We start from the raw sequence: 26,579 nt of genomic DNA, 5'->3' as shown, positions 1-26,579 counted from the left end.
AAGCAGAAACTAACACAACATTATAAAGCAATTATACTCCAATAAAGATGTAAAAAAAAAGGATTAGATGAAAAATCACCCACATAAATTGGACTTGAGTAATGCAAAATATACATATGAAAAGCTTACATCACTTTGCTTTATGGAAATGAATGCAAGGGAAAATACATGCTTGCAGTTATATATTTCAAATTGTACTGGCAGCGTGGGGAAGAACTTTACGTGTATGTGTATTTTCAATATGACATAAAAAAATGGAGAATAATAAAACAAAACCTGTGTCCCCACCAGCTATATTTAAAATTGAATATTACCAATGCTATTGACGTTCCCTTTTTGTCTTCCTGGTCCCGTTCTCCACCACTCCCATGCCCACTCCAAAGAAATCACTCTCCAATATCATGTTTATCACTGGGAAAAGTTTCAACAGGCAAAGTTAAAAGGTAAGTATGTTCATTTTTTACTTTTGTAAACCTTTATCAAGGTTTACCAGTGAAGAAGTCTCTGTGCTAGCAGCACTTCATCCTGGGAAGTTAGCGGAGAGCACTCTATTCTGATACCCTTGTTCCCAAGAGTATTTTCCTCAAATTTAAGACTTTGTGCTGCCTAGCTAACTTCTTGGTTATCACTAAGTCTTATACCATTCATGGAGCTTCGCTTTTTCGGTATATCTAAGATATTACATCAGTTATGAGCTTCTGCTTTCCCATCACAAGTTCATGTGGGGAGAAAGGCAATCTAGGTAGGGGGAGTACAAAAGAAAAAACACAGGAATGAGAGAGAATAAAAAGTATATTTGGGGAAGAATAAATAGACTGTCACAGCTAGAGCATTAGGAGACTGGGGAAAGAGGACACGTCCTACCACTGGCACACCAACTACCAGGGGCTGGGAATGCCACTGTGCCCTTAATGAGAGAAGGGAAACTCAGGTACTTCTCTGGTGGTCCAGTGGTTAAGAATGTGCCTTCCAAAGCAGGGGTCGTGAATTTGATCCCTGGTCGGGGTACTAAAATCCCACATGCTGTGGGGCAACTAAGCCCATGCGCTGCAACTACTAAGTACCCAAGCCACAACTTGAGAGAACCGGTGTGCTGCAATGAAGAGCCTGCATGCCTAAACTAAGATCCAACACAGCCAAAAATAAAATAAATAAATATTTTTTTAAAAAAGGGAAACTCAGATGACAAGAGTCATGTTGGGGAAAGGATGGGACATCTGACATGGCCTCTACTGTATTTGAAGCGGTTCCACACAGCCAGAAAAGAACTGGCAGCCTGCAACTGGGGATTTTGTAGGTAAGGAGAGAAGTAGAGACTGGCGATTTCGGAGCCACATTTATAGAGGTGAGACTGTGAATGAGGTGAGAGAGAGGTGAGCCAAGAGTCTAAGAGAAGAGCAGGGGCCACGGGGGCTAGAAAATAAAACTGGAGGAGTCAGTAATGAGATGCTGCAAAACACCACACTTTGAATGAAAAAAACACTCCTCTATGATTCTCCCCAGCACCTGATGGCTGTCATGGGCTATAACTGAAGACTCTTTCTTTTGGTTTTATCTCTTAAGTGTCCTTCTCTTCTAATGGACCCAAATGGAGGCAATCCCAGGAGGAAAGACACAGAGCCTGAGACATCACACCGTCTGCAACCCTTTCTCCACCTCCTTCAATACTTTTATGTAAGAATAAACTGGTTTAGATGAATATCAGGCCAACTAGAAGGAAAACAGAAGACACGATCAAAGAGGAGCCAGTAGAATCTGGGTTACAGGGAGGAGAAAGCCATCTCTTTGGAGGCTATTGCTAAAGAGGACCTTAGACACTTGCAGCAGGCCACATCTTCCCGAGTCATGTGGGTGTTTGTGCTTTTACGTTTGCATGCATGTGGAGGACCTGCAGGACAAGTTACTTAAGGAAGGGGTGCCGTGAGGAAGAGCATTCCAGCAAGAAGAAACAGCTCTGGAGGGCAGGGATTCTGTCTGTTTGGGTTACTGCTTTATCCTTTGTGCTAAAACAATTCTTGGGACACAGTAGGTACTCAATAAAATCTGTGATATGAATGACTACGTAAAGGTGGGAGATAGGAGTGAATGTGGCTACACTGAAGAAATGAAAGAAGATCAGTGGAAGGAGGCTTAAAGTTTGAGGGGCCAAGGTGAGGGGTGAAATTTAAAAGGTCAAAATGGAGCTGGTGAACACAGTTAAGTCCTTTGGACTTTATATTGGGGCAACAGAGTTTTTAAATTAGTGAGAGATTTTAAGCAGCATAGTGACTTAAGCAGACTCACATTTTAGAAATCATTCTGGCTAGAGAATAGAGACTGCTTAGGAGGCTGTTGGAATACCCTTGGGGAGAGATGGGAGGGGCCCTAACTCTGGTGGAGGAGCAGGCATGGAGAGAGTTTGAGGATAATTTAGAATCAACCATTTACAAACTGAAAGAAACCTTAGACAGCTTGTCTAATCTTTTACATGAAGAGGTCAGAGAGGTTTAATTGACTTACTCCTGTAGTGGTTTTCTTTTTCTTCTTCCTCTGTTTTTTTGGTATTTCTTAAGACATTTCTCAGAATTGCCCAATTGAGACCTTCATCCCATCACACCTGAACAATTTACTTAATTTTGCTTTTGTCTAATGTATTGGTCCTATGGTTTGTATCATCTGCCGCTAGAGCCAGAGAAGCCTGCTAATTAACTTGCTCTGTAGAGCAGCACTTACAAATGGATAGCCAACACTGCTTCACAGTGGTGGTCTGTAAGGCGGAAAAATTAAACCCATAAATGGAGGATGCAGGAAGGCCTTCCCAGTTATGTACTCCTGAAAAAGTCTTTGAACAGTTGCAGGCAAAGCTTCAGAGATCAGCAAACTAAAGGTTCAGGATGCAACCTTCCAAGCGGAATTGCTGAATCATAGGCAGATGTTTAAAAGTTTCTATTAAAAATTATCACACTGTTTTCCAATGAGATTGGACCATTTTACACTCCCAATGTAAGAAGATGAAGGTTCCAGTAGTGTCACATTTTCCCCAACATTTGGTATTGTCAGCTTTCCATTTTAGCTGTTCTAATGGATGTGAAATGGTATCTCATTACGTTTTCAACTTTCACTCTTGAAATTACTGTGTGGCTGGCATCTCTCTCCTGATTGGACCCAGACTGATACAAAGTCTTAGAAGCAAAATGAAAATGAAACACCTTTTTAACTTAAAGATACTTTATCAGGTACTTGATAAAAGTAGCAGTTTCCCATGACAAAAAGTGTTTACTCATACAGAAATGATGTACCGTATTTAGAGAAATGGAAATGATTTACACATTTGGGATTGAGCTGGCTAAGAAAAATAAAGCACATATAGAGATTTTTTTCTTATGCTTTCCTACTTAGTAATAATCATAACCATGTTTGTTTACTTTAGGATGAGCAAGATGTATAAATTTTATGATCTTAGGAGAGTCCCTGCAGTACCTAGATACTCAAAATTGCCTTAATCTAAAGTAAATTCAGGGGAGTCATAGACAACGAAAGGACTTACAAGCTCTCTTCTTTCTTCAGTAAAAAATTTCAAAACCTACTGTCATCTGTAGGGAAACATTTGTTAATTGTTTAAGTAGAATTCAAGGAGAACAGTTCTATAAAAGAAAGAAGCACAGAACAGTAGTTAAGATCATGGGTAAGTTACATCTCTGTGAGTCAGTTTCCTCATCTGTGAAAGGAGGCTGTCTGCAATTTTTACCTTAATTTTTTAAAAAGGAAAAAAAATCAAGTGATCTAAAACTCTGTAAATTATTGGACTCAAATAGCACTTCTCCTGTAACAATATTGATCATTGCTAATACTTACATGGCATTTATGTGCCAGCACTATTCTAAGTACTTTGCATGTGATTAAACTCATTTAATTCTCACAACAACCCTATGAGGTGGAATACTAGTATTCATCCTCCTTGTATCAGAGAAGAAACTGAAGCAGGTTAAGTTAATAACGTCCCATGATCACACAGCTAGAAAGCAATAAAGCTGGGATCTGACCCCAGGCAGCCTCGATCCAAAGCTCTGGAAAACTATGCTATGCACTGGAACAGAAGAGAACACAAAAGGCATGCATTTCTCTTTCCTTACAGATGACTTGCAGCCTGGATACCTCAAGAGCTCCAGTGCACTCGGAGTGGGTTCCAGAAGTGCTTACTTAGCATGGGCCAAGATCCCACAGGTGCAGCTTGGAGCAAGATTATTGTCAAGGTGACACTCTTTGCACCCACAGGGTAATAAGATCTGAGGAAACTACACTGCATATAAATGAAGGATATGCTTGTAGTACCTCCAACCTTCACATACCTTTAAGCAATAAATTCAAAGCATTTAACTAAACTCTCTTTTCCAGGGGAATGGACCTCAGGCAGACCATAAAGAACCATGGAGTGTTAAGGGCGCGACAGGCCGCGCTTACAACTTGTAGCTTACAATGCTACAACTGGAAACTTGACCTTTGATTCCTATCTCACAATACGCTTGGGAAGTGGAATAGTTTTGCACCAATTTCTTGCACCTGGTAAACAAGTAGGCAGAGAAGAGTGGTATGTAAAGGATGTAAAACCATGCAAAAGATGACTTATTGAAAAATACAGAAAACACAAAATAAAAATCGTTCCTCATTATTAGGTGAAATGTTGTTGGGGAGCAGAATATTTGCACAGTGCTAAACCATCAGCCCTCAGATTACTTACTGACTGCAAAGGGGAAAATAGATGCTTACAATAGAGAGATAGGACTGCCACCACCAAGTCTTCAAACCTGACCACAGTAACTGTAGGACAACCTGATGTGATGCACGGTCGACCACATAATAACATCTTAAAAGTATTCACTTTTTATTGAAATATAGTTGGTATACAACATTCTGTAACCTTCAGGTGTACTACATAGTGATTTTATATTTGCATACATTATGAAATGAACATGATAAGTCCAGTAACCATCTGTTCCCATAAAAAGTTATTACAATATTATGGACCATATTCCTTATGCTGTATACTATATCCCTGTGGCTTATTTATTTTGTAACTGGAGGTTTGTACTTCTTTTTTCTCTTTTTTTTTTTTTTTTTTTTTGCGGTACGCGGGCCTCTCACTGCTGTGGCCTCTCCCGTTGCGGAGCACAGGCTCCGGACGCGCAGGCTCAGCGGCCATGGCTCACGGGCCCAGCCGCTCCGCGGCATGTGGGATCTTCCCGAACCAGGGCACAAACCCGTGTCCCCTGCATCGGCAGGCGGACTCTCAACCACCACGCCACCAGGGAAGCCCCGGTTTGTACTTCTTAATCCCCTTCATCTATATAGAATATATTCCTAGAACAAGTGGGGAAAATTAAATAGGAATGGAACACTCGATATTATCATAAAATTGCTAATTTTCTTAAGTGTAATAATAGTGTTATGGTTATATAGGAGAATGTCTTAGGAGATACATGCTTTAATGTTTAAAGGCAAAGTGTTGTAATGTCTGTAACTTACTTGCAAATAGTGATGCAAAAAAAGGTGGGTGTGTTCATGGCCGTGGGTATGAGTGTATGGATGTGGATGTATGTGTGTGCCTGCCCACCTATGTGTAGAGAGAGAGAAAGCAAATGTAGCAAAACATTAACCATTGTCAAATCTAGGTAGAGGGTATATAGGCATTCATTGAACTATTCTTATTTTTGTTTATTTAAACATTTTCATAATAATAAAAGCTAGAAACAAAATAAAATTTTAAAAGTCACACTACTCCCAGAAATACTTCTGCTAACATGTTGGTTTAAATCCTTTGAGCCTTTTTTTTTTACATGCACAGATGACTTTTCCTTTAAACGAAAACAAAAAACAACACAGGATCAAATATACATTGGTACCTGTTCATTTATTCAGTCAAATAAATTAACAAATGTTTATTTAAATATATCTTCCACAGGCCAGGTACATAAATAAAAAGATAACTTTGAGTTTTCACTGAATGTACCGTAAGAATTCAGTGTGCCTCATTTATTACAGCTATAGTTTGTAAAATTCATTTAAGAGTAAATAGATGAAAATTTGTAAACTTTTAGTAACTGCATTATATCTACGGGCATCCTCATCATGAAACATCATTGCCAAATTTAATAAGATTTTTTGTTGTCATTAAAAACTTTTGCTGTTTATTCGTTTAACAAATATTTACTGTCTGTATTGTTCAGTTCCAGGTGCTGTGGGTATATAGGTGTCAAAAACCAACTCTGCCCCTCTGAAGCTCACTCTGACACAGGATCTGAAATGTATTAGTACCCTGATTGAAAGGGCAGGGACTGGGAAGTCCAGAAAATGGGTTCCTAATTTACCCACTAGTGGATTCCACAGGAGCTTCATGGAGGAAGTGACGTTTAAATTGAGATTTGAAGGATGGATAGGAGTTAGATTCATGTATCGCTAAATTGGAACATGGGCTCTGGGGTTACGTAGCTTGATACAGACCTCAGGCAAATTGCTTAACCAGCCACCTCCACTTGAGCTGAGGCACTTCTCTGAGAACTCCCTGTGAACTCTAAGGGCTACAATTGCGAGGAACGAAGAATCCCCAGCACTCCAGAGTCAGGACCAGGTGGGGCGAACCAACAGGGTCTCCCCGACAGCCCCGCCCCGCTGAGCGCAAGCGCCAGCACGCTCAACCCTGATTGGCCCGCTCTCCCAGCTCGCCGGCAACACTGTGTCCAATCGGCGTGGCGCTTGTTGAACGGCGGCGGCGACCGACGTATACAAGGGGCTTGAGCGGCTCGTGGAGAGCGCGGCCGGTTGCGCCATGAACTTAGGGTAAGCTGTGGAGAGAAAGGTGGTAGTCCGTGGAGAGCGGGTGAGGCTGGGTTGGCTCTTGGAGCCCTTCGCGGGAAGCCTTCCAGGCCTGCGGCGCCCCAAGCCGCAGTGCCTGGCTTCCTGAGGTTGAGGGGGCGAGGGGCTGGGTCGGCCTTTACAGCCTCCGCAGACTTCCGTTTTCCAGTTAATAACTCGCGAAACTGTCCGTGCCTCCTTTCCGCCTCCTCATTTACTTCAGGAGGGAGAGGGAGGAGAGGCGTGAGAGGAGATAAAAGGTGAGGGCAGGTGGAGAGATAAAGCGTAGCGGCTTCCTGGGGAGAAATCCTGGCCCAGGCCCTGGTGCTTTGCGACCCTGTGTGGGGGTTCTTTGCAGAGTGTGGGAGCGCCCAGAGGAGCTTAGCGGCCTACGTACGTGCTGGGAGCCGAGGCTTCTCGAGGAGTCGTGTATCACCGGTGCCTGGCACCTCATAGGCCCTCATTAAGTAGTGGTTGAGTAAATAAAAAGGACTGTTGCGTGGTTTATCACCACTGGGATGTTTGATATTTCAAGAAGATGAAAAGTCTTCAAACTTACACGTGTGCACCTCGTTTAGCAAATGGTTTCTGTGTTCTAGAATCTAGGGATAAGAAACAAGACAGTCTGCCCCTGAAGGTGTTTGCAACGCGGTAGTGCTGAATAGACGGTTTCATTCAAGGTCTTTCTTTTGCTTAAGTTTCACCGACATAAACATGAACTGTTTGTAACCGTGCTACCGGGAAACCCTTAAAACCCATTCTTTATGGTGTTTTTATCTTAGTAAGTTGAAATCGTTTGAGTAAGTTGAAATTGTTTGATTTCCCCAACCTTAGCATCACCGCAAATTTCGTGTTCCCTTTTATTGGCCCGCGAGATTTAATTTTGTCGCTTGGACGTCATTTTTGTCCCTGTTGATATGTATTGACGTACGTCTATTCTCTCTCTCTTACTAAAACAATAAAATAACTGTGTGTACTGCTGTTTTTGTTTTCAGTGGAATTTTTATTGGGACCTTAACAGACGTACAAGTTTCGTTGGTAGTATCTACTGTTACTTTGTGCTCTTGGCGTTTGACAGGCACAGATAAAGTATAGCGGGCAAAGTTTATTATAGATGTATTGCTGTGATAGTTACAAAAGTGTCACTAAATGTGAATATGTATTAGTTGAAATATTCAGAATAGAGTAGAACTCCATGCTCAAGCAGTTAATAACCCTGGTGGCAGTCTTACAGCTTCATTTTCAAATACTGCTCTAACAGGCCATAGAATGTGTTAGTCATGAGACCATTATGAAGCTAATAAATGGTAGCTAGATGTGTTTTGCTCCATTAACATAGGTGAGGAGTTTTGTAACAGCATTATTTTTTCCAGTCTAGAGTTGGAGGAACTAAATGATGTTACGATAACCAGATTAATTTATTCCTTGTCAGTAACCAAATGAAGTTTCAGATTAAAGATGAGAAATTGTTGGAAAGTTTCAGTAATTTTCTCCATGAAGTTTTTGATTTTATGTTGAATTGAAAAGTGTTTTAAATTAAAAGAATGGTTTCAACTATACATCAATTTTTAAAAGAAAAATAAACATCTATAGAAATTTTTTTTAAAAACGTTTTAATATTTACAAGATTCCTTTATAAATTCAGGAGAACAAATTTACTTTCAAGGTTCAACTGAGCATTTCTGTCTATTTAAAATGTTGCTGCTTCTTAAAAATGACAGACAACTTTCTTTTATTTTGCAGAGATGGTTTAAAGCTTGAAACTGAATTATTGGATGGAAAAACCAAGCTAATACTGTCTCCATATGGTATGCTATATTACTAGAAATCGAAAATACTAACTTTTAAATTCCTACGAAAAATGTGTAGCTGTTTAACAGATTTTTTGCTTGTAGTGGAATATTTAAATGACACTTTGAAAAAAAGCTGGTTTCCCTTACTTCCTCAAATTTATTTTTAGCCAAGTAAAGTCACATTACATCATTGCTTACCACTGTCAGTATTTATTCATGGAATTTAATGTTCCAGTATATTTCATTCGTAATGTTTCTTTATTATATTTGTATACAGCACATATGCTTATTGCCTAATGAATAATCTAGGTAAAACTTATGCAGTTATGTTCTGTGCATGTAAAGAATGTATTGTTTGAGAAAATTTATAATAAGACCATAGTTTTAAAGTCATTTTTAGTTTTAAAGCGCAGAGTATGCTTTGGTACTCTTTTCATTCACATTATTTTCTTTTTCTCTGATCTGTTTATAATTTTACCTTGGAAAATAAAAATGAAATATAAATACGTGAACCACACTGTAAAAGAACACTCAGGCAGGACCTAAAGTTAATGCTTTGAGGGTTAATATTTTTACTTAATATCTTCTTAAAATAATGTTAATTAAAATTTTCTTTTGTGACTGCCTTAGTATGTTCTTGGTTGATAGTTTAGTAATTTTTTTTTTCTCTTGTAGAACATAAATCAAAAATTTCTGTAAAGGTAAGCCAAATGACTTTGACCTGACTTGTTTTCAAATGTAAAATGCAGTTTACTTTACAGTGGTTTGAAAATAATTCCTGTCAAACTGTTACACAGGGTTTGGAATGATGGTGAAAAGTTATTATACCCTTGCTTTCAGGCTGGTCCTTTTACAGAAATAGATTCATAATTTTTCAGTTTAAAAAGCCTCCTAGAACTCACTTCTCTAGATCAGTTCTGTCCAGTAACACTTTCTGCAGTGATGGAAATGTTCTAAAATCAGTGCTGTCCAATATGATAGTCAGCCACTAGCCATGTGTAGTTACTAAGCACTTGAATGTGGCCAGTGTGACTAAGGAAGTGAATTTTTAGTTCACTTGTTTGATTTTTAATTTAATGGCTACTGTACTGGACAGTGCAACTCGTGACATCTTTAAAAATAGTCAAACTTTAAAGCAAAATTTTTTTTTTCATACTCAAATTGCATTTTACCACACCAAAAAGATGTATTTGATTGACAAAATCTTACATGCATTTAGCTTCCTCCTCTAAGAGGTTACACTTGAGTTAAATAATAGTTTTCCTTTTAAATTATTTTTCTTTATCAGGAGCCCACAGAGCCTTTTTCTACAAAATACATTACTGCTTCAAAATTTTGATACCACTACTTTTCTTGTTTCCCATTTCTTTTTCCATTAAGCAGCAGAAATTTCTACTGTCCCCCTCTATAACTTACTGTAGCCCATTTTATTTTGCAGTATCTTAAAGTCTGTCTTTCCATATCTTGACTAGAGACTGCTTTGGGTGATGCGGCCCTTTTCTCTTCAACTCTGAACCCCTGATGGCTTTGCTGTTTCTTCCTGGTTTAATCAAGGTGGAAAAGTTGCTTGAGAACCCAAGATATCAATTACTTGATAAATGGGTAATGCTGATCAGAGTAATTCCACAAGCTACCTATAAAAATTATTATATGCACACACACACACATACACAGTATATACATACCCTGTGTGTTCCCTTAATCACAGAATATAGATTGTATAGTTTTTTCCTAACCCTGCGCTATTAAAATATTGCAACTAACTGTTCTTATTTGAGTCACATTAACAAATACAGTGCTCCTTTTCATGCTCCTAGATAGAAATCAACTATTACACATAGTTTTTTTTTTATCTTCACCTGACCTCAATTCTGTCGCACACGTTCCCTCTTCTGTTGTGTCCTTAATGGATGTGCTATGGTCACTACATTTGTGAAGATATTTCATTATCTTTTTAACCAACTTAGAACATCTGGAGATCCCCTTTTATGCCTGTAATAAACAAAGTTACTAGTCTTGGACTTTTTGTAGAATCATTACAAAATTCTTTTAGCAGTTTAGGGATTCTTTTATTCTAGGATTCTTCTTTCCAGAGTAACTAATAAGTCTCTGCTGATATTGATCTTAAATTATTTATTGTCTTAAAGCAGATTATTTGAGTTTATTTCTCTTGCTTTTGGGACTCCAAAATACTGATGCATGGTAACTATGTGAAGTGATGGGTATGTTAATTAGCTTGATTGTGGTGATTATTTCACAATGTATACATATATCAAATCATCAAATTTTACACCTTAAATATATATGATTTTTAATGGTCAATTAAATCTCAGTAAAGCTGGAAAAAAATACTGATGCAACCTAAATCTCCTTTTTATATTGACTTTATTTCAAGGAGCTTCTCTTCCCTTATTTACAGAGGTTCCTGAGATGCTTATTTCTTTCTTTGCTCTTCACAGAAGACAAAAACCAAAAACAGTAGTGCTGTCTTCCTTTTTTTGTTTTAATCAGTTTTTTAGTTTCCAAAATCTCACAGTTCTGTAGATACATGTTGAATTCTCTTTTCTGTAAGTTATTCATGAATTCACTCATCATAGTGCTTTTCTTCTACTGGGGTAAGCTAAGTGACTATACTACCTACATTTATGTTTTTCCTCTTCCTCACAGGTTGAATTACTGTCGTGTACATAGTGTGCTCTTTAAACACTGAACTCTATCTCATCATCATGAAGTTTAACAAACTGTGGTCAGAGTACTTTAATTCTTTCAAAATCTCTCCTGTACTTTTCTTTAATCTGTGGTAGTAAATATGAAGTAAAGATGGTTACCAGTCTAATTTCTTAAGCTTTTATAGAAAGATAAATGAGAGAAATATTAATGATTCAGTGTCATGGGTAATTTATACATTCTGACCTCAAAATTATCTCACAATTAGTTGAAATATAAAACATCTTAAAATTTTTGCAGGTATTTCTATGTGTGAGAGTCAATAGTAACACACTAAAAGATGTATACAATATTAGTGCTAGGTAGCACATTTTATATTTTAAAATGTTAATCTTCTCTGATTCTTTCTGGCGTTGGGATCCTGGCCCCATATAAATTGTGAAGTTGGCCAGCGTTAAATGCGTTGGACGCTGTCTTTATATATTTTTTTAATATTAGGAAAAGTACTGGTACAATCAAAACTAGGTAAGAGAGCAGCATGCTACCTAAAAATGTTTATGATGTGAAGACCTATTTGATGTATTAAAATTCATCTAATCCAGTAAACACTTGGGAGATGATTTGGGCTAGAGATTGCTTTTTCCTATTAATTAAGCTGAACATAATTGAATATTTATTTGGTAGTTCATGGATTTTTTTGCTGCCTCCACTCATTGCTCTTCTCTGGCATTAAGCTACAAATGTATTCAGGATTGAGCTGCACGTATATTGATCTCATGCCAGACATTGCTACCCCCCTTTTTTATTACATAATTTTTAGATGACTTTTTCTGTATGTTACTTCTGATTTAAGTGGAATGTGGCAAAATAGTTCTAGTTAAATTGGAGCTCCAATTAATAGGTTTCTGTTTAACAAGGATTTACTGCAGCTGTAAAACTCCATATGTGTGTACAGCTCCATTCTTGGCTTTATTTGTTCTGTGACTGAGAGAAAAATGGAGTAAAACCTAGTCCATGTTTCCTAGAAGCAGGGGTGTCAGTCAGGTAAATAACTATATAATACAAGTACAATAAAATGTGTGCCATACTAGGGTTATAAAAAGAAGAAAACTGTGGAAAGCAGGTCTTTGTGGTTAAGGGAGACAGGGAATGCTTCATAAATGAGGTGACACTTTAATTAGAACTTAAAAGGTGAAGGAGATTTTCATAGTGAAAGAAGTAGGGTGGTATATTCTAAACTCAGAGAAAATAGTGGGCAAAAATACCAAGGTACAAAACAATTTGCATTTGGGGGATAGTGTGTATATCAGCGGGGAGTGTAGAACATAAAACTTAGGGAGGGTGGTTACAATCACAAGGAGTTTAAATGTATACACAGAGGGTTTGAACTTATTTGATTTGCATGTAGGGAGCATTAAAGAATTTTTGAAAAGTAGACTAGATATGATTTGTGTTGTAGGAACGGGCTTCAGGCAATTCTGTGAAGGACAGATTATCATAACAGGGACACTACTTAAGGGACAATTATATTAGTCCAGGGAGAGTCTTATGAGACCCTGAAGCATGGTGGCTAGCAGAATGGAAAGAAGGGGACAAAATTGAGAGACTTTTAAGATACGTTTAGGGAATACACTACACTTCTTAGCAGTTTGAGTGAGAAACTGATTAGAGAACTGAAATACTCAGCTGTTAATGATCCCAAAAATGTCAGTATGAGTCAAAGAAGGGTAGGATTAGTAATAGCTGTAGTCGTTGGAGACTGGGGTGGAGCTTAGCTCTGTAACCTACGTGTAGTCTGCTGATAATTTGCCTAATCCACACAGTGGTTTTCAAAAACTAGAATGAATTGTGAGTGTCTAAAAAAATGGAACTTTTAAGGTAAAATATGGCATTCTTGGTTCTCTTGAAATACTGGATGATCTAGCAAGTAGACTGAGATTCCTCTTTGGCAATGTAGGCTGCTTCTGAGGGGTGGCTGCCTCCTTTAGACAGAAAAGTGCTCTTCAATTATCCTAGTTCCCACCCAGGCTAATTTACACTACGTATTTAAATTTGCCACCTCTCATTTAGAGTTAGTTATATAAAAATAGCCACAGAGATAGGAGGGTAAAAGCGCATTTTAGATTGTGGTATTGGTCTTATCGAAAGTCTAAAGCCTGGAATAAAAGGGTATAGGTGAGGTGAAGAGGGTAAGAAAGAGATTTTTACTACTGATAATACAGGTACATTTTGAAAAGAAAGGTAAAATGGGGTTGATTCATTGGTCAAAGTGTGGTTGTGTATTATGTCATTTTTGAAAGACAAGGACATTGGGATATGATAAGCCAGATGAAAGCCATGTGGCATCTACCCCACTCCTTGATAACAAGAATCTTGTCTTACTCATTTTATACCTCCAACGTCTTTCCCATAGTGTTGCTCACCTAAAAAGCAACACTTAGTATTTATTGAATGACTGTTGAATTATTTTATGTTAGATGGGTTTGCAGAAATGTACAGTTGGATAGATTTGAGATAAGCTGTAATCAGTAGTGTGGTAATGAAAACCTGAATTTAGGTGTATTGTCATGTAAAAGGGGAGAAAAAGATATTTGGAAGGAAGAAATGACCAGTACTTGCTGGTAAGCTAAAGAAGACCGTGAAGGAGGATAAAGAGTCAAAGATGACTCTATGGTTGCTGGTCTGAAAGACTAGAACAACAGTGCTACAGAAATGAGATATTTTGGAAAGGGGAGCTAATTTGTGGGAGAGAGATAAAGAATCCAGTCTTTAAAATGGTATGGTTGAAGATAGTAATTCAACAAAAATTTACTGAAACCTACCCTGTTCCACTGACTGTTCAGATACTGGGGACACAGCAGTAGACAAAGCAAACAAAAATCTCTGCCCTGGGCTTCCCTGGTGGCACAGTGGTTAAGAATCTGCCTGCTAATGCAGGGGACACGGGTTCGGGCCCTGGTCCGGGGAGATCCCACATGCCGCGGAGCAACTAAGCCTGTGTGCCACGATTACTGAAGCCCGCGCGCCTAGAGCCCGTGCTCCACAACAAGAGAAGCCACGGCAATGAGAAGTCCGCGCACTGCAACAAAGAGTAGCCCCCGCTTGCTGCAACTAGACAAAGCCGCGGGCAGCAATGAAGACCCAATGCAGCTAAAAATAAATAAAATAAATAAATTAAAAAAAAAATCTCTTCCCTGTAGTGTTTACGTTAGAAAAAGGTGGGAACTTCCCTGGTAGCGCAGTGATTAAGAATCTGCCTGCCAGTGCAGGGGACACGGGATCCATCCCTGGTCTTGGAAGAGCCCACATGCTGCGGAGCAACTAAGCCCGTGTGTCACAACTACTGAGCCTGTGCTCTAGAGCCCACGAGCCACAACTACTGAAGCCCGCACGCCTAGAGCCCATGCTCCGCAACGAGAGAAGCCACTGCAGTGAGAAGCCCACGCTCCGCAACGAGAGAAGCCACTGCAATGAGAAGCCCACGCACCTCAAAGAAGAGTATCCCCGCTTGCCACAACTAGAGAGAGCTCGTGCACAGCAATGAAGACCCGATGCAGCCAAAAATAATAAATTTTTAAAAAAGTGGAATGGGCAGAAAATAATCAAAATAAATATAGAATATTACAGGACAAAAGTGCTATAGAGAAACATGAGAGAAAGGGAAGGGGCATGGTCATTTCAGGGGCATGGTAGCCTTGGGAAAGTGGGGAGTGCTAGGGAGGTGGGAGTGAAGTTAGAGCAGGAAGCCTGCAATTTTTAATAGGGTGTTCAGAGAAGACCTCACTGAGCCAGTGATGTTGAGCCAAGATTTGAACATGGTGAGTGAATGAGCCATGTGACTACTGCTAAGGCCTATGACTGGAGGTTCTTATTGAAATTGAGATTATTACAGTTATGGGTAGTTACAAGGTCAGTATAAGATATCACTGTGGCAATGAGTAACTGAGGTAGCATGGAAGACAAGAGTATAGGAACAGAGGCCAAGGAAATGAGGCCAGGGTATTGAAAGAACATGAAAGCACCAATAATTAAGACAGTTAGGTTAGAGTGAGGGATGGTGACCCACAAGCTAAGTTATTCAAGGAATAAGGGCTAGTAACCTACCGGTGTATAAATGCCTGTAAAGAAAGATAGTGTGGGTGTTAGAATCATGACATGAGATTCAAAGCTGAAGCAGAATGGACTGTAAACACCTAGAATAAAAGTTGTGATGTAATCTTCATTATCCTGAAATAAAATAATAATTTCCAGTTGTTAATGAAGCTTTCAAGTGGAGATTTGCGAAGGTTGAGTGTTAGTTTCTTATGGATATATTATCTAACTAGCAAAATGAGAAAAAAAAGTTTCGAAGCCTGACTTATCACTGACTATATAAAGATAATTGTTGATTTTTCGTGGGCTCTTGTAAAGAATAAATTTCTGGTGTTTTAGCAGATGGGAAATAAGACCAAGATTGCAAAATGTCCTTTAAGAAATAAACAAACTGGATACATTCTGAAATCACAAAATACTTGTGTCAGGAGTGAAAAACTTTCGCAAAAGAAGAGAATTGGTTCAGAAACTTCATTGGCAAAAAGTGAAAAAAATAGTATGACTTTTTCACCCACTAAGGATTTATGCAAGCAGTATGCAGATAAAGACCATCTTCATATCCAGAAAGAAATTTCACCTGCAACCCCTAATATACAGAAGACTAGAAACAGCATAAATGCATTTGTAGTAGCTAAACAGAAGCCTTGCAAAAAGCACATCACAGCTGAAAATGTGAAGAGCAGTTTGGTGTGTCTAACACAAGGCCAACTACAACAGATTTTGATGACTGTAAACCAAGGAAATAAATCAGTTTCCCTGACTGAGAATGGAAAGAAGGAGGAAACAAGTAAGATTTTTCTGAAGTTTTAATATTAAGTTTATCAATATATAAGTTTTAGAATTTGAGTTTTATTGGATTTTACATAACTGTGCCTCTTAAATTCTAGTTTAATGTAACAATGTTTTAAAATAAATATTCGTTTAGAAAACATTCTCATAGGCAGAATTACTTTTGTAGTTAAAATATGCCATGTTTTAAGGTTAATGCTCAGAATATTATTCTCATGTACCATGGCCTTAAGAAACCTAGTTTCTGTGGATTCTAGATTTTAGTTCAGAAAGCTATTGTACTAATTTTGGAAGGTAGGAGGCTTTACTTACATGAAAACTAATTATGTAAAATGTTCTAAAAAAATTGCTATTGTATTTCTAATGAAAAATGAGGGAATTTTGCTATGAAGATTTGACATGAGTTGCTGAAAAGGATTATTTTCCTGGCCCCGGCTTTTGCTCTTCCTGACTTTCAATCCTTGCTAAGAATTGGCAGCACTATCTTTTTAACCAGCGTAAAACACTGACTTGGAAGTAGTGGCGTATTATATGCCTTCTATTTTAGTAGTCAGGGTATTGTATTATGTTCTTAAAAGCCTTCTAGTTTTAGCTTTGAGCTAAGGAATTGTGACTATGAATAGAAATATTATTAAAATTTTGTTAAGCAACCGTGAAATAAATAAAAATAAAATTAACAGTCACCAGGAAGAGGCCCCACAACTGGTCTGGGGACTAGGTAGCTCCTTAGCACTCCCAAGGGGCTCAAAATGGAGTCATTTGCCTTCTCTTGGTATAGATTATTCTTTGTAAAGTCAGGGAGCTAACTTTTATCTTTAAGGCTAGAATTCTAGTTCAAAGAACAAAAAATAAAAACTTACTAGGCGTAATGAGAGATGATATCAACAAAGTTAAAAGCAGAATTTGCCTAATCATATAATGACCCGCATATTAGATATGCTTTCTCTCCATTGGGAGAACTATCACATTGAGGGATTTTTGAGCCAAGCATATGAGCCCTGTGTAAAACATATGGAATAGATACAGCTGGGATATAGAGACAGTGGTCCATGGAAAAAATCATCACTGATTGCTTTCCCAGCTAAATGAGAAAAATAAGGGCAAGGTAATGAGTTTTTTATAAAGCTGTTTGCATTTATTCTCCTTTAAGTTGTGATTTGTATTATCATTTATATTATTTGTAAAAGTGTTGTTGGCAAGAGTAAATGGAGGTTTTTTTGGTTGTTGCTTGTTTTCTTATTTGAAACAAAAGTTTGTATGGCTGTGGCCATACCTCTGGGCCATTTAACTTCTGAGGCTCAGTTTCCTCTTTTGACAAAAAGGGAATCGTAATACGCACTGCAAGGACTGCTGTGAGAGGTGATTAATTAGATGATGTGTAAAGCCGTGTTTTTTAAAACTGCGTAACTGTATCAAGATAAGGTATTATAATAGATGTAATTTTAGTATTAATTTTAAAACATGTATTTTACCTTCTAGGTCAGTATAGTCTAAATTTAAACAATATTCCTGATCAGCCAAAGGATGAGAACATCATGGGACTTCCGCAGAAAACTGAGGCCATTTCATCTGTTCAGGATGAAAAAAAGTCTGTTTTAAATGAAAATCAGGTGACGTCTAATCAGTATGAGCAGAAAATTGCCACGTATGTAACTCACATCTATTGTTGTGGGGTCATCTTGGGAATATGGTTTTACTTTTCCTTGACTTGTATGTGAAATATTTACTCTGAAGACTAGAGCTATTTAAAAGTTTATTAATATTTATGGAGTAAGTAGTATAGAAACATATGATAAGGTTTCTGTTATTTTTTGTGTCTTGTCTTAGAGAGAATATATGGAAACCAGCTGACATATTCAGTACTCTGGGAGAAAGAGAACGTGATAGAGGTTTGTTGGAAGCAAAAAAAGCCCAGTGGAGGAAAGAGCTTGGTAGGTAATTATTGCACATTTTATTATAGTTTTGTTGGCTTAAGGAATGTATATTGAGGATGAAGTACATCTTGCAGTATGATATTATCAAAAACCTTGTTTTATAACATTCACCATCTAGAGTAGTTTTCTGCAAGTGGCATAAGAAACTTTGTGATTTCACATTCCCTTATGTTATACCTTTTTGTTTTCTGCTCTGTGGTGTGCACCAAAAGCCACAAATGAACATTAGTATCATCAGTACCCTTCTGGAGCTCAAAGATTCCTAAACATTTCTCATTTCCTGAGAATCCATTTTAATATTTTTCCATTACAGAAATTCTATGGGTTAAAGATGGTTTTATTTAAAAATAATTCATTTTAAAAATTAAAACATTCTAATCAAGAATCATCAATATGATATCAATCAGTATATCCCATACAAAAATAAGCTTATTTCTTTTCTTCAGTCTGTAGACATCATAACAGAAAAAGTTATAATTTCTGTTAAGTAGGGTCTTAAGGTAAGTAAGATAATAACTAAGAAACTCCTGTTACTTCTTGGACTAGACTTAGGGTCCAGGTATCAGAGTTTGGAAAATACATGAGGTAATAGTTGTACTTGGGAATAGTTGTACTAAAAGCATGAAGATGGGATTCACTGTCCACTGAACTGGAAAGTCCTACCAGTTAGTCACAACCCTTCCAGGACAGGTGATCTAGAAAAAGATAAGCGAAGAAATAGGGAATGAATTGATGTTGGAAGTCAAAGTAATAGAATAATAAAGAAATTAAATGTATGGTAGCAGTATCAGAAGGTTTGGAGATCTGATGTGTTTTATATCATAATTGCAGCTTTAAATGTTTGTTCAGTACAAATTTGGACACATGATTTTTTGTACCTTTTCAGCAGTTACAAATAATAATGGCTGACATTTATTAAATATTTACTTTGTGTGAGGCCCTATACTGAAAATAGACATCATTATTGCTCTGATTTCACAGAATAAAAAATGGGGTTTAGAGGGATGAACATCATTCTGCCTTCAGTCACACAGCCGGGAAGTGGTTGAACCTGAATTTGACCCCAGGGTTCTCTGACTCCAGAGTTCTAGCTTTTAAGCCTTTTAGTAATAATTAAATGAACATTACTGTAGAGTAGAACCTCACAGTAATTAGCATAATATAAAATATGTTCTGAAAAAATTGCTCCTTATTTATAATTGTAGTAAAACAAACATTTTTACATCCATTTATGCCATACTTAAATTTGGTTCTGATTAAACATTTTCTTTTATTCCATATCCTTAAAATTCTTCTCTGTCTTGTGAGTTAATCTCCTTCCTAAAAAACAGTTTTGATCTGTGTTGGAATCTGCACTCTTTAAGAAGGTCATGATTTGTTTACGTCATTTTTTTTTTTACAGTTTTTGTATATTTTTTTAAAAAGGACATTATTTACAGATGAACAGGTTGCTTTAAAGAAGAAAGAAAAAGACGCATCTGAAAAATGGAATAATCCATGGAAAAAATCTGAAAGTGATAAAATAGTATGGGAAAAACTTCAAATTCTCGATCAGGCTAAGGTAAAAGTGTCAAAATCAGGCACTTATGGAATATAAAATACCTTAACTGCACTTTTTTAATGCTAAGCCTTGTTTATATCATACAGCTTTTTTTTTTTTTTAATTTATTTATTTATGGCTGCGTTGGGTCTTTGTTGCTGCACGCGGGCTTTTCTCTAGTTGTGGTGAGCGGGACCTACTCTTCGTTGCGGTGCACGGACATCTCATTGCAATGGCTTCTCTTGTTGCGGAGCATGGGTTCTAGGCGCACAAGCTTCAGTAGTTGTGGCTCACAGGCTCTAGCTTCGTAGTTGTGGTGCACGGGCTTAGTTGCTGCACGGCATGTGGGACCTTTCCCGACCAGGGCTCGAACCCGTGTCTCCTGCATTGGCAGGCAAATTCTTAACCACTGTGCCACCAGGGAAGTCCCTCATAAAGCTTATTTTTGAAGCTTATTCATTTTTTTAAAACTCACTTTTCATATGGTATTTTAAAACAACGTTATTTTGAATTAAATTATGACCTCAGTTACTCTGTTTGCATTCTGTAAATAGTCTTACTATGTTAGTAGGTGAGTGTAAAGGCCCCTGGCACCTCCTTTAGGCTCCTATAAAAGAGCTCCACGATGTTATAGATGACCACAAAACTCTACCACTGACCATGTGGTATTCACTACAAGGTTATCAAATCAAACATAAGTAATTGCTTATCAAACATAAGTATATACCATGTGTCCCTCGGGTAGTGCTTTGGGGACCTTTAAATTTTGCATGTATTTAATACTAGACAAAAAAGTACCCTTGTTTATCGTTTTGTTGTTAGACTTCTGCTAGCTATTCTAGCATTCTGTCACAGTCTCCCAGTCAGGTAATGGTGATCCAGGCTGACAGGCATTCACTGCCTAGAGCTAGGCAGATTTTAGAGGTAAGTTCTAAATGTCATTACTTTGAATATATAAGCTCTTTAGTACATGATGACTGTATAACTTATTTTCCTTGAAGAAGTGAATCTAAATACTCTTTTAAATCACCAGTTAATTTTTATTGAGTGCAGTATGCTCCTTAAATTTTTTTTTAATTTATTTATTTTAATTTTGGCTGCGATGGGTCTTCATTGCTGTGCGCGGGCTTTCTCTAGTTGCAGTGAGCGGGGGCTACTCTTTGTTGTGGTGCTTGGGCTTCTCGTTGTGGTGGCTTCTCACGTTGCAGAGCACGGGCTGTAGGCACGTGGGCTTCAGTAGTTGTGGTGCATGGGCTCAGTAGTTGTGGCTTGCGGGCTCGAGCACAGGCTCAGTAGTTGTGGTGCACGGGCTTAGTTGCTCTGCGGCATGTGGGATCTTCCTGGACCAGGGTTCAAACCCGTGTCCCCTGCATTGGCAGGCGGATTCCTTTTTGTTTTTTTAAACATCTTTATTGGAGTACAATTGCTTTACATTATTGTGTTAGTTTCTGCTGTATAACAGAGTGAGTCAGCTATATGTATACACATATCCCCATATCCCCTCCCTCTTGCGTCTCCCTCCTACCCTCCCTATCCCACCCCTCTAGGTGGTCACAAAGCACCGAGCTGATCTCCCTGTGCTATGCGGCTGCTTCCCACTACCTATCTGTTTTACATTTGGTAGTGTATATATGTCAATGCTACTTTCTCACTTCGTCCCAGCATCCCCTTCCCCTTCCCCATGTCCTCAAGTCCATCCTCTACATCTGCATCTTTATTCCTGTCCTGCCCCTAGGTTCTTCAGAACGATTTTTTCTTTTTTTGTTGTTTTTTAGATTCCATATACATGTGTTAGCATACGGTATTTGTTTTTCTCTTTCTGACTTGCTTCACTCTGTATGACAGACTCTAGGTTCATCCACCTCACTACAAATAACTCAATTTCATTTCTTTTTATGGCTGAGTAATGTTCCATTGTATGTATGTGTCACATCTTCTTTATCCATTCATCTGTCGATGGACACTTAGGTTGCTTCCATGTCCTGGCTATTGTAAATACTGGACAGGCGGATTCTTAACCACTGTGCCACCGGGGAAGCCCTGCTCCTTAAATTTTAAAAAAGTTATTAACTATTTCTTTTTTTCCTTTCTAATGAACATTTACATTTTAACAAATGTATTCTGAAAATAAGGCAGTAACCTAAAGGTATGATTCTGGTGGTAGACATTTTCAGTACTGGTAGAGTTCTTATAGAACCCCGTCAGTTAGATTGTTTGCATGGCAGCTTGTTCTGCTCCATATAGGACTGACTAGCTTACATCAGTTTATAGTCTGTTGATAATTTTACGTTAACAAAAGGAATGAAATATGAATTACGTTTTTCTGTGTTCCCAAAAGCACTTTGACCAAATGTTAAAAGGCAATAAATTAGTCTTTCTAGAAGTTATTTTGGAAAACTCTATAGTTCTGGATGATAATTCTAAGTTTTTAAAGTTTAGAAATTGATGCATGCACATACTACTAAAAACTGCAAATAAAACTACTCATGACGTCATTGAGAATCAGTTGTAAGCTTATTTACTTTTCAACATGAGGATTAAAAAAACTTTAATGCTAAAAATATTAGGTATTTCTGTTACCGAAATGTCAGTTGAAGTGTTAGCATGTCATTTATTATTGCTTATTTTGCATGGCTTTTTAGGTCATTTATTATCTGGGAGTAATCCATACTATGATTGTTAATGAGATAAAGAATTAACCATTTAAGGTGACTTTTAGTTTTTTTGCTTTTTTTTTTTGAATGATAGCATGTGTCATTTTTTTTTAATAATCTAGAAAACCAGTAAAGTTATTTATATTTTAGAGTCAGAGATAGGGGTTGGGGATGGGAGAAAGACTAGAAAGGAAATCATATACTAAATCCAGGGTTGGACAACCAAGGATTAGAGTATGATTACCTATGCATATTTTTACTGTTTAAATGTAGTTTTTATGTATTTATGTGTGAATGCTGTAAGATAATGGAGAGGTGCTACTGGGGGGACATGAACTGCAACAAAAAAATCCCCCTTTAAATACTTGAAAGCAGTTGGTTTCATAAATCCCAGCCATGGCCACAACCATTTATATTATTTGAATATTAAGTTAACCTCTTAATGTAATTGAGAGGAGGAGAAATTTAGTTGCAAGCAGAATCATCAAGGCCAATTTTGTTAAAACATGAGATAATGCGGGGCTTCCCTGGTGGCGCAGTGGTTGAGAGTCCACCTGCCGATGCAGGGGACACGGGTTCGTGCCCCGGTCCGGGAAGATCCCACATGCCGCGGAACGGCTAGGCCTGTGAGCCATGGCCGCCGAGCCTGCGCGTCCGGAGCCTGTGGTCCGCAACGGGAGAGGCCACAACAGTGAGAGGCCCGCGTACCGCAAAAAATAAAAATTAGAAAAACATGAGGTAATGCATATTAAGTGCATAAGACAGTGGCTGACATATAACAAGTGTTTAATGAAAGTTTGCTCTAGTTATAATTTACAAAGCACAGGTCCATTCTGAACCCTGAGGCTGCTAAGAGTCAATCCTCTCACCATCTTCCTTTCCTCTCTCCTCTTCTTGATTCTCAGTCTTACTCCTCCTCCCCCAGTTGAATGGTCCTGTATTCTCTTTCCTGTATTGTTCAGCCCAAACGTTTTTTTACACTGTGCAGCTTAACATTTCTTTTTGTGTTTCTAAGAAATTTACTTATAGCCTCAGCCTTTGTGAGAATACGTCACCTCCATGAAACCTTGGCTTTCCCTAATGACTACCCCTTCCTGGGAAGCCTCTTAAGTGAAGGGAGTATATTCTAGCATACTAACATGGGATAGAAAGTGAGGTTATCTTTCTGCTAGCTTCTTACTGCTACCACCAGACCATAGTTCTGCAGTTAGCCAACAAAAAATTCCTCTTAATTTTCGGTGGTAAAAATTTGGTGGTAAAATATACATAACATCAAATTTACCCTTTTGTGGTGGTAAAATATACATAACATAAAATTTACCATTTTAATCATTTTTAAGTGTACAGTTAAGCGGCATTAAGTGCATTCACACTGTGTTGCAACCATACCACTATCCATCTCCAGAATTTTTTAATCATTCCAAACTGAAACTATACCCATTAAATAGTAACTCCCCATTTCTCCCTCCCCTTAGCCCCTGGCAACCACCATTCTACTTTCTGTCTCTATGAATTTGATTATTCTCAGTATGTTTAAGTGGACTAACACAATATTTGTCCTTTTGTGTCTGACAGATTTCACTTAATGTTTAGAGGGTTCATCCATGTTGTAAACATGTATCAGAATTCCATTCCTTTTTAAGGCTGAAAATATTCCATTTTATGTATGATACTACATTTTGTTTATCCATTCATCCAAATGTTGATGGACATTTGAGTTGTTACCACCTTTTGGCTATTGGGAATAATGCTGTTATGAACCTTGATGTACAGATAATCTCTCCAAGTCTGTATTTGCAAGTCTTCTGGGTATATACCTATAAGTGAAATTGCTGGATCATATGGTAATTTTATGTTTTATCTTTTTATGTTAAATTTTTACCAGTTTTAATTTGATAATTTTATTTTTAATTGTTATACCGTTTCCACAGCTCCTGCACCATTGTGCATTCCCATCAGCAGTGCACAAGGGTTCTGATTACATCTTCACTAACACTTGTTTTTTTCTTTTTTTCTTTTGGTTGATAGCCATCCTAATGGATGTGGAGTGGCGTCTCGTAGTTCTGATTTACACTTCCCTAATGATTCTTGATGTTGAGCATTTTTTCATGTGCTTATTGGCCATCTGTATATCTTCTTCGGAGAGATGTCTATAAGTCCTTTGTGCATTTTTTTTAACATCTTTATTGGAGTATAATTGCTTTACAGTGGTGTGTTAGTTTCTGCTTTATAACAAAGTGAATCAACTGTACCTATACATACACCCTCATATCTCCTCCCTCTTGCGTCTCCCTCCCACCCTCCCTATTCCACCCCTCTAGGTGGTCCCAAAACACTGAGCTGATCTCCCTGTGCTATGCAACTGATTCCTGCTAGCTATCTATTTTACATTTGGTAGTATATATAAGTCCATGCCACTCTCTCACTTCGTCCCAGCTTACCCTTCCCCCTCCCTGTGTCCTCAAGTCCATTCTCTACATCTGTGTCTTTATTCCTGTTCTGCCCCTAGGTTCTTCAGAACCTTTTTTTTTTTTTTAAGATTCCACATATATATGTTAGTTATACGGTATTTATTTTTCTCTTTCTGACTTTTTCACTCTGTATGACAGACTCTAGGTCCATCCACCTCACTACAAATAACTCAATTTCATTTCTTTTTATGGCTGAGTAATATTTCATTGTATGTATGTGCCACATCTTCTTTATCCATTCATCTGTTGATGGATATTTAGGTTGCTTCCATGTCCTGGCTATTGTAAATAGAGCTGCAGTGAACATTGTGGTACATGACTCTTTTTGAATTATGGTTTTCTCAGGGTATATGCCCAGTAGTGGGATTGCTGGGTCATATGGTAGTTCTATTTGTAGTCTTTTTTGTTTTTGTTTTTTTTTTTGCGGTACGTGGGCCTCTCACTGTTGTGGCCTCTCCTGTTGCGGACCACAGGCTCCGGACGTGCAGGCTCAGCGGCCATGGCTCACGGACCCAGCCGCTCCGCGGCATGTGGGATCTTCCCGGACCGGGGCACGAACCCACGTCCCCTGCATCGGCAGGCGGACTCTCAACCACTGCGCCACCAGGGAAGCCCTATTTGTAGTTTTTTAAGGAACCTCCATACTGTTCTCCACAGTGGCTGTATCAGTTTACATTCCTACCAGCAGTGCAAGAGGGTTCCCTTTTCTCCACACCCTCTGCAGCATTTATTGTGTGTAGGTTTTTTGATGATGGCCATTCTGACTGGTGTGAGGTGATACCTCATTGTAGTTTTGATTTGCATTTCTCTAATGATTTGGGATGCTGAGCATCCTTTCATGTGTTTGTTGTCAATCTGTATATCTCCTTTGGAGAAATGTCTATTTAGGTCTTCTGTCCATTTTTGGATTGGGTTGTTTGTTTTTTTGATATTGAGCTGCATGAGCTGCTTGTGAATTTTGGAGATTAATACTTTGTCAGTTGCTTCATTTGCAAATACTTTCTCCCATTTTGAGGGTTGTCTTTTCGTCTTGTTTATGTTTTCCTTTGCTGTGCAAAAGCTTTTTAAGTTTCATTAGGTCCCATTTGTCTATTTTTCTTTTTATTTCCATTTCTCTAGGTGGTGGGTCAAAAAGGATCTTGCTGTGATTTATGTCATAGAGTGTTCTGCCTATGTTTTCCTCTAAGAGTTTGATAGTCTCTGGCCTTACATTTAGGTCTTTAATCCATTTTGAGTTTATTTTTGTGTATGATGTTAGGGAGTGTTCTAATTTCATACTTTTACATGTACCTGTCCAGTTTTCCCAGCACCACTCATTAAGGAGACTGTCTTTTATCCATTGTATATTCTTGCTTCCTTTATCAAAAATAAGGTGACCATATGTGTGTGGGTTTATCTCTGGACTTTCTATCCTGTTGTTCCATTTATCTGTATTTCTGTTTTTGTGCCAGTACAATACTGTTTTGATTACTGTAGCTTTGTAGTATAGTCTGAAGTCAGGGCGCCTGATTCCTCCAGCTCCGTTTTTCTTTATCAAGATTGCTTTGACTATTTGGGTTCTTTTGTGTTTCCATACAAATTGAGAAATTTTTTGTTCTAATTCTGTGAAAAATGTCAGTGGTAGTTTGGTAGGGATTGCATGGAATCTGTAGATTGCTTTGAGTAGTACAGTCATTTTCACAATGTTGATTCTTCCAATCCAAGAACATGGTATATCTCTCCATCTGTTTGTATCATCTTTAATTTCTTTAATCAGTGTCTTATAGTTTTCTGCATATAGATCTTTTGTCTCCTTAGGTAGGTTTATTCCT

General features: G+C 38.0%; 1 protein-coding gene across 7 annotated transcripts in view; it reads left to right on the top strand.

The window, feature by feature from the left end:
- Positions 1-6,727: 6,727 nt before the first annotated feature.
- Positions 6,728-26,579, top strand: part of CCDC66 (coiled-coil domain containing 66) — a 54,843-nt gene continuing 34,991 nt past the window's right edge. For 2 of the 7 annotated variants that reach the window (XM_030867463.3, XM_030867461.2), the window contains exons 1-7: positions 6,728-6,813; positions 8,572-8,636; positions 9,297-9,322; positions 15,720-16,167; positions 17,649-17,814; positions 17,997-18,100; positions 19,543-19,664. In XM_030867463.3, coding sequence (XP_030723323.2) covers positions 6,803-6,813; positions 8,572-8,636; positions 9,297-9,322; positions 15,720-16,167; positions 17,649-17,814; positions 17,997-18,100; positions 19,543-19,664 — 942 coding nt within the window. In that variant the 5' untranslated portion in view covers positions 6,728-6,802. Of the gene's footprint in view, positions 6,814-8,571; positions 8,637-9,296; positions 9,323-11,288; positions 16,168-17,648; positions 17,815-17,996; positions 18,105-19,505; positions 19,665-26,579 lie in introns of all 7 variants that reach the window. The other 5 variants (XM_030867462.2, XM_060308286.2, XM_060308287.1 and 2 more) reach the window with 5 other exon arrangements.

The sequence above is a fragment of the Globicephala melas genome, chromosome 11, assembly GCF_963455315.2.
Source record: "Globicephala melas chromosome 11, mGloMel1.2, whole genome shotgun sequence".
Lineage (NCBI taxonomy): Eukaryota > Metazoa > Chordata > Mammalia > Artiodactyla > Delphinidae > Globicephala > Globicephala melas.
Note: the sequence above shows the minus strand (reverse complement) of the source record. Positions and strands in the feature narration are given on the sequence as shown.